Source organism: Populus alba, chromosome 2 (assembly GCF_005239225.2).
Source record: "Populus alba chromosome 2, ASM523922v2, whole genome shotgun sequence".
NCBI classification, from domain to species: domain Eukaryota; kingdom Viridiplantae; phylum Streptophyta; class Magnoliopsida; order Malpighiales; family Salicaceae; genus Populus; species Populus alba.
Genome location: NC_133285.1, coordinates 9,247,081 through 9,261,152, shown reverse-complemented (window position 1 = coordinate 9,261,152; position 14,072 = coordinate 9,247,081). Strand labels below are relative to the sequence as shown.

At 33.0% G+C, this 14,072-nt stretch overlaps 1 protein-coding gene across 1 annotated transcript; it reads left to right on the top strand.

Annotated features, from left to right (window-relative positions):
* Window positions 1–8,393: 8,393 nt before the first annotated feature.
* On the top strand, window positions 8,394–13,194 carry LOC118057709 (DEAD-box ATP-dependent RNA helicase 31). Its single transcript, XM_035070370.2, has 10 exons — window positions 8,394–9,398; window positions 9,566–9,672; window positions 10,142–10,197; window positions 10,497–10,721; window positions 11,068–11,274; window positions 11,354–11,440; window positions 11,519–11,614; window positions 11,733–11,948; window positions 12,344–12,526; window positions 12,700–13,194. Exons 1-10 carry the CDS (start codon window positions 8,527–8,529, stop codon window positions 12,925–12,927), a joined length of 2,277 nt encoding a protein of 758 aa, XP_034926261.1. The 5' UTR covers window positions 8,394–8,526; the 3' UTR covers window positions 12,928–13,194.
* The last annotated feature ends 878 nt before the right edge of the window (window positions 13,195–14,072 follow it).

Genomic DNA, 14,072 nt, shown 5'->3' with positions numbered 1-14,072 from the left:
AGAAGGCGGTGTTTGATGGCTGAAGAAACTTGCATTTATCACTCGAAGGATGTGAGAGCTGTTAACTTGTTGACGCGTGTCACACAATCGCCATTATTTTTTAATGATATTTAATATATGATCATTACAATAATACTCCTGAATAAATTTTAAATTAATAATAAAATCAATGTAAAATGATAAAAAAAAATCTTTGTGAGAGATATATTTATTTTGTCTATAAGAATATATATAAAAATAATTTAACTATTTGAAAAAAATAAAAAAGATAAAAAGCCTAATATTATATTTTTTTTATTCAAGAGTTAAATTAATAATTTTATTTTATAATAAAAAATGAAATAATTGATATAACCCGTATAATTTATGGAAGATAACCACGTGATTATGAAAAAACTATTTTGTCTACCTTACCTAACTCAAAGATTCAATGATTCAGAAAGGTAATTTTATCATCATCACAATGATTAATGTTACGAGTTTTAGTGTGCAACATCGTCTTGAGAAAAATTTGTTTTTATTTAATTAATTTAATGGTAGATATAACCAAGAAAAAGGATGTGCATGAGGGGAAAATGAGTGAAAATAAATTCAAAGATGAGCCACCAATGAGCCACCACCACCGAGGAGAGGGATATTAAAAGACAAGTAAGATCAACCATCTAGGTAGTTCAGTGATAAAAATTTGGGATTAAGAGGTTTGTTTTTTCTGTGGTCTCAGGTTTAAACCCTAGATTGCTTATATGATGGCCACTGGAAGCTTACATAGTCGTTAACTTCAGGACCAGTGGGATTAGTCGAGGTGTGCGCAAGCTGGTCCGGACACCCACATTAAAAAAAAAAAAAAAAAAAAAAAAGGAAAAAAGGATGAGTAAGATCTCGTTCTTGAATTCTCCGGCTATCCTAGAATAACTACTTTTGGAACAAAATTTCATCTAAAAGAAACAGAGACGGGTTAAGATGTGGTGGCCTCCGCCACCCATCCACGTTGCCGAGGATATGTCGTCAGCCCACTTCACCTGTTTTCGAATTGGAGAAGACAAAGATCAAGGAGAGGAGAACAAGGAAGGCCTTAGCCTCTGCAATTCTATTTTGCTGTGAAACATCACCTTCTTCACGAGTCACGAGATCGGAGTAGCAGCATTACTCTTTTGTGAAACCCTACCTTCTTCACGAGATCGGAGTCGTTTTTTTTTTAAAAAATTAAATTTGTTTATATTGTTTTAATGTATTACAGAATACACTGGTATCAAAATGATTTTTTAAAAAATAAAAAAGAATATTATAATAAACACTTTAAAAGACTCCCGGAGCACCAGAAAGCACAATCCAACAACATCATTTTCGTGCTGAAAGCAATGACGTCGACACGACGAGGATAGCAACGATACCAAGACAACGACGGTGAATATAACGATGAAAGAAATCTTAGCTAGCAAGGGCCAACAATCCCATCACCCTTCACTGTTTATGCCTACCACCTAATTAGTCCCCCGATACCTACCAGCTCTCCGCCACACAAATCCCGCAGCCAGTTCATCAGTCGCCCAAGGTTTTCTTCGTCTTTGATTTCGCACGGTAGTTGCATGAATAAGATATTCCGTACCGGCGACGCAATTAGGCGATTTTCATTAGAAATATATAAAATAGCTAGCGTGATTAGATATAGAAAACCATCAAGTCATCAACAATCTCAAAATTGACTCCAACTGACATGTTAATTCAAGTCATCATCTCCGAAAAACATCACATATACAAAATAAATTCGCGAGGGTTTGTTCAAATGCTAATGAGAAGATTCATTGCTAATTTCGTGATGTTCTTTATCCATGGTTGACAAAATCTTCATTGAGAATCTTAAAAAAGTGTTTGAAAGTGTGGTAACAATTATTTTTTAAAGTATTTTTTATTTTAAAATACATTCAAATAATATATTTTTAAATTATTTTTGATATTAACACATTAAAATGATACGAAAATATATTAATTTAAAATAAAAATAATAAAAAAAAATTTCAAAAGCATTTTTTAACCGCGGTGCTAAACACTATCTTAGCACTACCTACTACATAAATGCAATGAAATTTCTTCGTATATGTATTTTATTATGTAATTTTTAGACTGGATTTCTTTTTTTTTCAGTGGAACGTTCAAGAGTAATGCTTTACGTGTGGTTTTTAGTCCAACTTTTTTGCTCATTAATATTAATAGTTATGGATCACAATATGGAAGTTATGTTTCGTAAAACTAATTCAGGGTATAAAAATTTAGTTCGGTGTGTGTAAATTTACCCGGGATATCCTATATATATCTGTATAAAACTCTCTTTTAAATTGGAACACAAATTGAAATGTGTCTCCAATGTTTTCAGGATTTTGTCATAGTTGTATCCTCTCTATGGGTATAAGGTTGTGCTCTCCTTTTGTTTTAATGCAAAGGGATTAGATATAGAATTATAACGTTTTTTTAATATTGAATACTGTTTATGTATTTACACTCAGTTTCTGTAAAATAAATAAAAAATAAAGCATCACACAAACACCGGTCCTTTTCATGACCCGTAGAAAACTTGGGACAATACCTCGGTAATTTTAATTGTTGAACATAAAAAAAATATTATATTCAAATCATGTATAATTTACATAGTTATATAACAAGACACATAAAAAAAATAAAATAAAATAAATTATAGAAAATATACTTAATCATCTCATCTTATTAAACGAATGAAATAATCTTAGAGTTGTTAAATTCCTTAATCTTTTTATTATATTAATCAGAAAATAATCAATAATATTTATTTTTATTATTATTTTAATATGCTTCTTTAAACTTGTTATAATTTTTTTTCGTGAGTTTGACATACAACATTTTTATTATCATTCCAACCATACCCCCTTATCTTTAACACTTGTATTTCATAAAATGTTTATTTTCAAGATTTGGCTTTTCAATATGCTATTTTCTATCTTGACTTACTTTTCATTAGGCTGATGTTTTCTTTTTATGACTTATTGGTCATTTTTCATATCTTTTAGAAAAATCCCTCTCTTCCTTTATTTTTGACAATCTCTTTTATACCATCTTATTTCTTGGATAAGAACTTATCAGTTTGCACAAAGTCTCTCTTGTTCTGTTTGTATATTTTTCTCTTAATGCGGAATCTCAAATCTCTTATTGAGTTTTGTTATCTTGTAACTTTGTTTTTTTTTTATTCCCGGGATGTTATTTGGTCATCCACATAATATTGAGATTTCTTCTTTTCAAGAGTTGATTTGATATTAAAAAAGTATAGTAAATAAAATATTTGATACTCAATAATAAAAAGGATTGAAAACAAAATATTTTAAAGTGATAGGAGGTATAACATAAAATTACCAATTAAAAAAGCAGAAGCTATTATTTAAAGTAATACATGATTGATTTGCTTTGATACCAAAAAATATTTATTATAGAAAATAATGTTATTATACGATAATTTGATATATTTATTACGTTGAACTCATGTATAGTTTATATACCAATATAACAAGAAAAAAAAATAGAATAAAAAAATTATAAAAAATATATTTGGTCATCTACTTTAATCAGAAGATTAAAATAATATTTTTAATTACTTAAAGTTGTTCAATTCCTTAATTCTTCATATCTTTCTTCTATTAACTAGAAAATAATCGATAATATTTATACCAAAAGTTCCACCAAGTGTAAGCAAAGGCCAAGAACCGTGCGCCGCGGACACCACAAGCTAGTGACGAACCGTCAATTTTCAGGTCGTGTGCGTGTCACGCGCCCTTGCTAAGCTCTTTACGGGAACCATTTGTTGCTTTGAAAAGGCCTAACGAGAACAACAGGCCATGAAAATAAAAACAACCCAGGAGGAACAAATATCAGCACTGTCAGGCCCCACGCCCGCAACGAATTCTGGCTATTTCACGAGAGCATGTCCTTAGCAGTCAAGGCATCCAGACACGTCTCTTGTCCGAGGCAAGACTGCATCTCTAATCATGTGTGTCCATGGCTTACTCCTTAGTAGGCAACATCTTGAAGACCTTATCCTGTCGAACCCATCTCTGCAATGGCCCAAGATACAGGGGCCAGTGCTTGATTAAACTTGTTCGGAGAATTATTGAGAGGACCACTTCATATCACCTTCATCCCTCGACTCTCTCCTGTAAAAAACTTGTCTGCATTTACAGGGATGGTTGCTCGAGAGCCACCAGGCACTTGTGTCCAACAAGGGACAGCATTTGAAGTTATCCTCGCTACTTGCTGTTTCAATCATCTGGGTCGACGTGACTTGAACATATGTGAAAAGGTGAAGTTAAAGTATATCAAATGGTCAAATATTCGAGCAACCAGTAGACTCAGCGGAGAGGGTTTGGAAACGTGGTGTTCTAAAAAAATTTAATTTTAATATATTTTTAAATACAAAATATTTTAAATCATTCCTACTATTATAATCTCAACTCGAATCAGTTATGTCCTTAAGATGGACCATCTGGCCCTCGAGTAAATAATCTCAACCTCACGTAAACGAGCCAGTTCAGTTAGGTCACTAACGAGGTCCGGCCATATGATTTCCAATGACTGGACCTTTTTTATATGTGATGCGGCTTGGTCCAGCCTACGTCTCCCTGGACCTCATGAGCTCATGCACCTGGACCACAAGAGGCCATATCCGCCCAAAGAAGAAGATGTTCTGGATCCCAACTTTAAACTTTAAGCCCGACCGGAGTGAAATACCCTGCTAAGTCCACGCGCTATTTAAAATTGTGTTCTAAACCATATAATTTTTATAATTTTTTTATATATATTTTTAAATTATTTTAATATATTAATATGAACAATATAATTTTTTTAAAAAAATATTTTTTTAATATATTTTCAAATAAAAAATACTTTAAAAATAACTACTACTGCATTTCTAAACATTTCAGTTAATGAATTGAGCAAAGGGCCGTGCCTAGTTAAATTTAAAGAGTATTGGATGGTAGGAGAAACTTAACCCTTCAGATTTCATACATAAAAATGAGAGGTTTTTTTTCCTTTCTTTTCAATCGCTAATAGTCTCAACGATAGAAGATAAAAATTATATAAGTTGTAAAAAAATTATTAACACTAGTTAAAAACTAAAATAAAAAGTTAAAAATAAACACTCTTTAAACTATCTTATTTAATATATGGCAATAAAAAGAATTTTTTTTTAAGAAAAGCAATAATTTAAGTTCTTAGAAAAAATAATTTTTTGAGTATATATTCTCCTTTTTTTATTAATATATATATTTTTGTCTGTGTTGTTTATTCCATAAAATTGAAAGCAATTAAAATAGATATTGAAGATTTTTTAATAATTTAAAATAAAGATAAAAAAGATACCCTATTAATTGAAACCCTTAATTTCTTTTATTAATGCATACATTTACTAGACTTCCCTTCCTTATTTTTCCTAATAAAGTATTTGGAAACACGGGATAATTTATATTTTTAAAAAAAAATTAATTTTTTTTATATATTTTTTATTGTTTTGATGCGCTGATTTCAAAAATAATTTTTTAAAAATAAAAAAACATCATTTTAATATATTTTGACATGAAAAACACTTTTAAAAAAAATCATAACCACAATCCCAAATAAAACTTAATAAAATACAAGAATTTCTCCATCTTTTCATCCATATCACTAAAAAAATTCCAAATCCAGATAAATGATCGTATCAAAGATACACATCTTCCACATATATCATATCTGCTATGTCATCTAAAACTCGTGTATTTTCTTTGTTTTTCTTTTCAAATGGGTTTTGAAGGATTCTAAACTTCATGAAGGTTTTAATTTCATGTTCTAGCTTATTGTACTGCCCTACAAAACCAATCAAACGTAGATTTTCCAGGTAGAGGTAATTGTTCACTTTGCAAAAGTTCAGCAATTGCCCTTCTCTTTATTTCAGGTGAAGCTTAATCACCTGGATTCTGAGGTTATTATAGTATAATAACACCATAAGAATTTTGTAGAGAGACTGCCGTTTTATAAGCTACTTGAGCATCTCTGGATTGTTCAAAATGCTGATCTCTCTGCCTGTCAAAGAATAATTTCAATTTTAAAATTTAAGTTGTTTGGTAAGGTTTTAATAAATGATTTATATTATTTTTTAATATATCCTCTTAAATAAAAATCATTTGGGTTTAAAATATGTCTAAACCTATATTACTTTGTGCTTAATTTTTATCAAATAGAGATGATGAGATTCGAATTCGTAACTGCTTGGTCATCAAAACTCCAATATCATGTCAAATAACCATTTTAACCTAAAAATTTAAGTTGTTAAATAAAGTCCCAATAAATAATTCATATTATTTTCTAATATTGTTATCTTCAAGGTCAATTTTTATCTGTAAGGTGACTGCTTCAGAGGAATTAATGGTGTCAGATTTTGGAGAAGAACTCAAAGAACCTCCTGGCAAGTTCTGTGAATTTGTGAAGAGCTAGATCACAAACTTTATAAGAGTTCATTGCCCATGTTGTCTCCAAGCTATGTAGAGCCAAAAAAATATTTGTTTATTGAATTTATTTCTTTTCTTTGAAGACCTCTCGTTTCCATTTCCAAACTGCACACTTCCTGCAAGACCATGCCTGTTTCTTTTCAAAATTCAAACAGCATGAGACGAAGACCCCAAGTTTAGAAACACTACACTGAAAATTAAGATGTTTCCAAGATATATGGTAACGCTAATATACTTTTGCATTATTAATGCAGAATATAAATTATTGGGATAATTTTGTTCATTCATTTACAAACTGATGTAATTAAATGAGAAAATTGAAGTGGTTATTTTTACTATTTTCCTGATAACCTTTCTTTGTGTAATAACTTGCAAATTTATTATTTATTATCGTAGAAAAATTGTCATTTAGTAAATGCATGATATTCAAATAACTATTTATTTTTAGGTTATTGTAAAAATGAAAAATATCATCTGTTAGATTTTTGAATCATGCATGCTCATCAATATATAATGTGATTGAATGTATTTTTGGAATTGGGGGGAAATGGAAATTCTTACAAAACATGTTTATTTATTTTACAAAACACAAGGTTAAAATGTAATTGCATCAATAGCACTACATAACTATACTAGGTCTCATGTACTTGTAGAATTTGATTGCTATTAAAATTTTATTTATGATAATATTTTAATCAATGTTGTGCCATGTTCATAAAGTCATGTAATTAATAAATTATCTTGAATTGACAATCTCAGTGATAGAATTGCAACTAATTTAATAAAATAATAAAAGTAATTTATATTTCAAGACATGTATAAATAATAATAATAATAAGGAATACATTTTTTACTTGAAACAACTTTACAACTGTTACATTTATTATTGTATTTTTTTGTCAAATAGGATCTTAATGTTGTTTTGCTATATTTATTATGTATTAATAATCATATATTTATGAAGTTATGAAATTAACATGTACCATTTTTAGTCATTTTATCATCAACTATATTTTCAATATAAATTTTAATCAAACATCTTTTTAACTGTTTTTTTTATTTAAACTCAATTTCAATAATATTTTTAACTAAATACATATTTTAATCTAACTAGCAGCAACTAAAAGTGATTTTCATAAATCTATTTTTTTAAATTATAATCATAAAAGCTACCACAATATCAAACAAACATTATTTAGTGTGTGATACAAAAATGCTTTTTAATTGAAAATATTTCAAATTGATATTTTTTAATTTTTGATATTGACACATTTGAACCATTAAAAAACATATAAGATTTGATATATTTTTCAAGCAAAAAATAATTTGAAAAGTAGGTTAAACTGTATTACAAAACACACTTTTAATGCCTGTTTGATATTGTGGTACTTTTTGCTTTTTATAAGTATTTTTTGCTTAAAAATATATTAAAATATTATTTTTTTATTTTTTATATCAACACATGAAAATCATCGAAATATATTTTTAAAAAATTAATTTAATGTTTTTTTAAGACAAATACACTTTTAAAAAGCATTAAAAAACAAAAGTTACCTCATTTAAGAGCTTGTTTGTTATTATGATCACGCTTTTTTTTTTTTTAAATAAAATTTAAATTTAAAAGATTTAAAAAATATTATTTTCATATTTTACCAAAAAAAAATATTTTAAAAAATAAATTTTACCTCAATTCTAAACTCTGCCTAAGTTATTTAGAACACCGCATCGACTCATTAATTATTTTAATAAACAACAGTAACTAAGTTAAATTAACACGATAAAATATCCCACGGACTGATCTTTCCAAAAAAAACAAAACAAAAACAAAAACAAAAACAAAAACAAAAACGAAAACGGTGCGTTTGGTACTTTCCTTCCACTTAACCTAAAACCCTAACTCCACAACGGCGCCTCTCTTTGAAAACCATAAAAACCTTAAACCCTAGTCCACTCACAAAAAAAAAAACCATACTCTATTTATCCGGCACCCAAAACTGGAAACTGGCAAACCCAGGTACTCCTAATGCCCATTAAATTCCTTCCACCTCTCCGTTTCCTTAACCCGTCTCTTCCCGTAACCCGTTTCCCTCTCCTGAATGTCGGACTCTCCCTAAATACCCCTCGGCCCATCCCCATTTTCTCTCGGGTCTTCCCTTTTAAACTCAAGTACCTAGGGTTTGCTTCTCAATCCTCCACCCGTTCATTTCGACCTGGACCAAACCGGTCAAGACCCGATTTCAGCCGCCTTACTGGTGGTGGAGTGGAGAGAGGAGAGTCTAGGCCTTCTAAGAGTTTAATTGAAGACGAGGCCGAACTCAGTGACTGGGTTAGTGACTTGCGGACTAACTCGATTCGTGGCCAAGTCACTAGCGAAGACGAGCCAGATTCTGATATGGGTCGTCGTTCCAGAAGTAAGAGTGGTCGCGCTAGAGAGACAGATAGCGGTGGCAATAAAGGTGGTGGTGCAGGGGGTTTTTCGATGAAGAGGAGAAGGGAGAGTAACTCGAATGAGTTTAGTGAGCCAACTCGAAGGAGAACTGAGTCCAGGTTTGGTTCGCCGACAATGAATCGAGGAACTGTGGGTTTACCAAAAGAGAGAAGAGGACGGAGAGAGAGGGATTTGGGTGTTAAGAGAGATGGTAAGGGATTAAGAGGCAAAAGGGGTTTTATTGATGATGATGCGGTGGATAGTGGCGAGGATGAGAGAAAGGGGTTAATGCAGAATCTTGGGGGTTTAATTACCGAGGAAGAAAGCGATGGCGATGATGATGGAGGTAACGATAATGGGTTTTTTGAGAAAAAGGCACTGTCCTCTATTGGTTTGGAGAATGATTTTGAGGTGAAAGATAGGCCAAGTTTGTCTGCGAATTCTGATTCTTTTATGAGTGAGACTAGGTATGATAAATTGATTTGTATAGTCATAAATTTGATGTGGCAAAGAAACAAGTGTTGAATTTATCATATCTGCTCTGTTGGAGTTTTTGTTTTCCCTTTTCTTTTTTCAATGTTTATAGGATTTTGTAGATCTCTAGTAAAATCTAACATATGTAAAATGGTTGCAGATTTGATCAATGTTCAATTTCTCCATTGTCATTAAAAGGAATCAACCATGCTGGATATGAGAAAATGACAGTGGTCCAGGCGGCAACACTTCCTATTATACTCAAAGGTTTATCTATTTATTTTTAAAAAATGGTCTAGTGTTGTTTGCTCATGGCTCATGCTAATTGCTTTTTTGAGAAACAGATGTCACAGTTTTGGATGTTGAAATGCTAAGTTTTGTCCTTGTGGTTACTGCGATACCATCAGGAGATTGTAGTTATAGTTTAATTTCAAAATAATTCTTTCCTCGCTGTTAGTTTGGATTACGAGGAATGTCCTCAAACTGTGAGGACTCTTTTCTGTTTCATACAAGCTTCATATTCTCCATTCACTAGTTTCATTGTGCATCCATTTGTTTGAAGAAGTGCTGGCAAAGAGTTAAATGCCCTAACATTGTCAATCCTGAATTTGCCACCATTGTGACTAATTTTCATTTTCGTATGTGTCCTCATTTGTGGTGCTGCACTGCAGCTGACCTGCTTTAATGTCAACACCCTTTTCCATAAGATGATAACTCTTGCTTATCTTGTTTCCAGGTAAGGATGTTCTGGCCAAGGCTAAGACGGGCACGGGAAAAACTGTAGCTTTTTTGGTAAGGTACTTTATTTGAATAAGCATCAGCATGTTAACCAAATGAGGACTGTCCACACCCATTTTTAACTTGAGGACTTCTTGTTCCTTCATTTTTTTTAACAACTCCACATGCATTGGTAAGTGTACGAGTGGGGATAAACTTTTTGTATAGCCTATTTTTCAGGGTTTATATCTATGTTTTGCTGTAGAGATATTTTGTTTTATACAATAGTGGATATAAGCATTTTGGTTATCTTATGAGATTGGGATCATGAAAACCTCTTAGTTACTGAAACTTTTTTGAATTCTTTTTACCAGCTTCCTTCGATTGAAGTTGTTGTAAAATCTCCTCCTCATGATCGTGATCAAAAACGTCCCCCAATTCTTGTACTTGTCGTATGCCCGACGAGGGAGCTTGCAACTCAGGCCGCCACAGAAGCGAAGGCCCTGTTGAAGTATCACCCTGCTATTGGTGTTCAAGTTGTGATAGGAGGGGTGAGAATTGCTTTAGAGCAGAAAAGTATGCAAGCAAACCTTTGCCAGGTGAGTTTATCATTGTCTAAAGGGTAGTATCATTCATTTAACTTACTGCCTTGTTATGTTACAGCCCTCCCCGTGCATTTATCTCGGCCAAACATGGAAATATTCTAATTTTCCTCACTGTTTGATATGCTGTGAAGGGCTGGTTTCACAGTGATTTGAATCTAAATTCATCTGGTTAATCTCTTAATATCACTTGGAATACCCAACTGACCAGTTAGATACCGAGTCATCATCCTGGATGTGTACTGAATAAATTTTTAAATTCCAGCACAATTTCTCAAGAAAATGAATTCCATCTAACCATGGTTGCATATCGTTATACTATTCACACATTTAAAATTCTCAGATCCTTGTTGCTACACCTGGAAGGCTCAAAGATCATATTGAGAATACTGCAGGATTTGCAACGAGGCTGATGGGCGTGAAAGTCCTTGTACTTGATGAAGCTGATCGTTTGCTAGATATGGGATTTCGGAAAGATATTGAGAAAATAATTGCAGCTATTCCAAAACAAAGACAAACACTCTTGTTTTCTGCCACGGTTCCTGAAGAGGTTTTCTTTTTATCTTTGTCATGTGTTAACTTGTCTTGTCATTTTATTGAATATTCTGAAGTTGTTGCTCTGTATGAAGGTTCGCCAAATCTGTAACTCTGCTTTGAAAAGAGACCATGAGTTCATCAATACAGTTCAAGAGGGAGCTGAGGACACACATTCCAAGGTTGGCTTCTTCATGGCATTTGCCATCCAATACTGATAATATATATGAGCATTTTCTTAAATTGCTGGATAATTTCAGGTCAGACAGATGCATTTGGTTGCTCCATTAGACAAACAATTTCCTTTTTTGTATGCTATTTTGAAAGATCATATGGCAGATGACCCCGATTATAAGGTACACATCACAGTCAAGCCTGTTTCTTTGTTTACTTTTTTTAGAGCCTGTTTTCTTACTGAGATTTACTTGATATACCACTGCATGCAGTATATGTAATCGCCCATGGTTTGTGCAGGTTATTGTTTTTTGTACTACTGCTAGAGTGACTGGACTGGTTGCCAGACTTCTTGGTGAACTGAAGTTGAATATCAGAGAGATCCATTCTAGAAAGGCTCAGACTTATAGGACCAGGGTTTCTGATGAGTTCCGCAAGTCAAAGGGCCTCATACTTGTGACTTCTGATGTATCTGCACGTGGAGTTGATTATCCAGATGTTACCCTTGTCATACAGGTATATATCTATGTTATGTTTCTACTTTCACCGAGGTGAGTGATTGGACATCAGTATTTGTTCAAGAACCAAAGGGAAAAAAAGTGTTGGCCTTTCACGCTTTCATTCCAATAGTGTTTTATACTATTAATACCAACTTAACCTCATGCAAACTAAAGGAATTTTTATGCCCATGGCATAACATTAAGAGTTTGAGCAATTTGACCCTTGCATACCGGTCATTTAAGCTTTTCTAACTACTACCCCAATTTTTGCAGAGAAATGGTGTCCCTCTCCCATTTTTACACTCATGAAGTTTTAAGCTTCTTCTAGATCTTCCATATTCAATCTTCCCCTTCGTGTTTGCAAACTTTTTGTGCTCCCATGGATAATAATTACATTTATTGCAAATGTAGGTTGGGTTACCGGCTAGTAGAGAACAGTATATACATCGACTTGGTAGAACTGGGCGTAAAGGTAAAGAAGGAGAAGGTGTTTTATTACTGGCACCTTGGGAGGAATTCTTTTTATCTTCTGTCAAGGATCTGCCAATAACAAAAGCTCCAGTGCCTTCAATAGACCCAGACACAAAGAAAAAGGTAGTCTACTTTGTTCTTTCTAATGTTATTCTGAAGAACAATTCCATCTAGTCTACTTTGTTCTTTCTATTGTTATTCTGAAGAACAATTCCATCATCAATTAGAAAGCACAGATTCAGAATTTCTTAAACCAACCTTTTCTGTGACACTGACAAGTAAACATTCCTGAACAGATGGAACGGGCACTGTCCCAGGTGGACATGAATTCCAAAGAATCAGCATACCAGGCCTGGCTAGGTTATTACAATTCACAAAAGAAAGTTGGCAATGACAAGCACAGGCTTGTGGAGCTTGCTAATGAGTTTAGCCGAAGCATGGGACTTGATACTCCTCCTGCCATTCCCAAACTCGTCCTTGGCAAGATGGGTCTCAGGAATATTCCTGGCTTGCGCTCGAAGTAGATCAGCTCCCTACTAGTGAACTGGATGATTTTGCATGAGATCAGGATCGTTTGCCTGGAAATATCTCTGTAGGAAAACTTCATTCGTTAAATTAAACCTCTCTTCTTTTTGCAATCGCTATCATGCTATATAGAGCATGAGAGTGTCATCCTAACTGAGTATGCTAATGCGTACATTGGATGAGTGAGAGGTGGTATAATTGCTCCTGCTGGTTAATATGCGACGAACAAGTGATCATTTTTATTTTACAAAAGTACGTTTCCTTTATATTGATGTTTCTGCAACTTTAATATCTACTTCCCTTGCCGGCAAGATCTTTTTTTGACAAGACAAGCGATATTTCATTTAACCAAAAAGATTACGTCTCAATTTTGGAGTTGTAAGGCCTGCCTGATGAATTCACCTGGATTTTCGTCGACCTCGGGTGTGTTTAGTTGATCTCAGACTTGGCACAGGCTAGCTCATGATTTTTATTTTTTTTAACGAGTGAGAGTGGCATCATACTTAAAAAAGTCAAAGTGTGAAATTATACAGAAGTTTCGAAAATCTTATTAGAAGGGCTCTACGCAAAAGTGGAAAATTGAATGACTGCACCTCGCACCCCGACTCTTCCAGCCAAGATTTTTGCCTTCAAGACCTTGCCTATCTAGCTGTGCTTACCTAGGTGCAGAACATTCATATTGTGATGAATTTGTATTCTATTGTTGAATGAACTTGTTGAATGAATTTCTTTACTTGTTCATCTAAGCTTATCCCATGGAGAATAAAGTAATGTAAAATAATTGTTTTTCCATGCAAGTATCTAAAAAGATGAGTTATTGTGCCTTATTATGGTATTGGTGGGAAAAGTTGCTGCTTGAGCGTGATTAACATGAAAAGTGAGCGAAGGCAGACACTTTATGAGGAGACAAGTTAGCAAGAGATAATTATTGATGAGAAACATGAAGGTATGAGCCATACTAACAATTCATGTGTAAATATATGAAAGTGCATCGCAATATTTAGTAACTTTGAATTGGAGTGTGTGCTAATCGCTTGTTTTCCTGGAATTTACATGGGATTTGGTCCCAAGTTTGTTGGGGCAAGGACTAGCTTGTGGTTAAGAGATTAACAATGATTGAAAGGGAGTCTGATTCGGTTTGAGA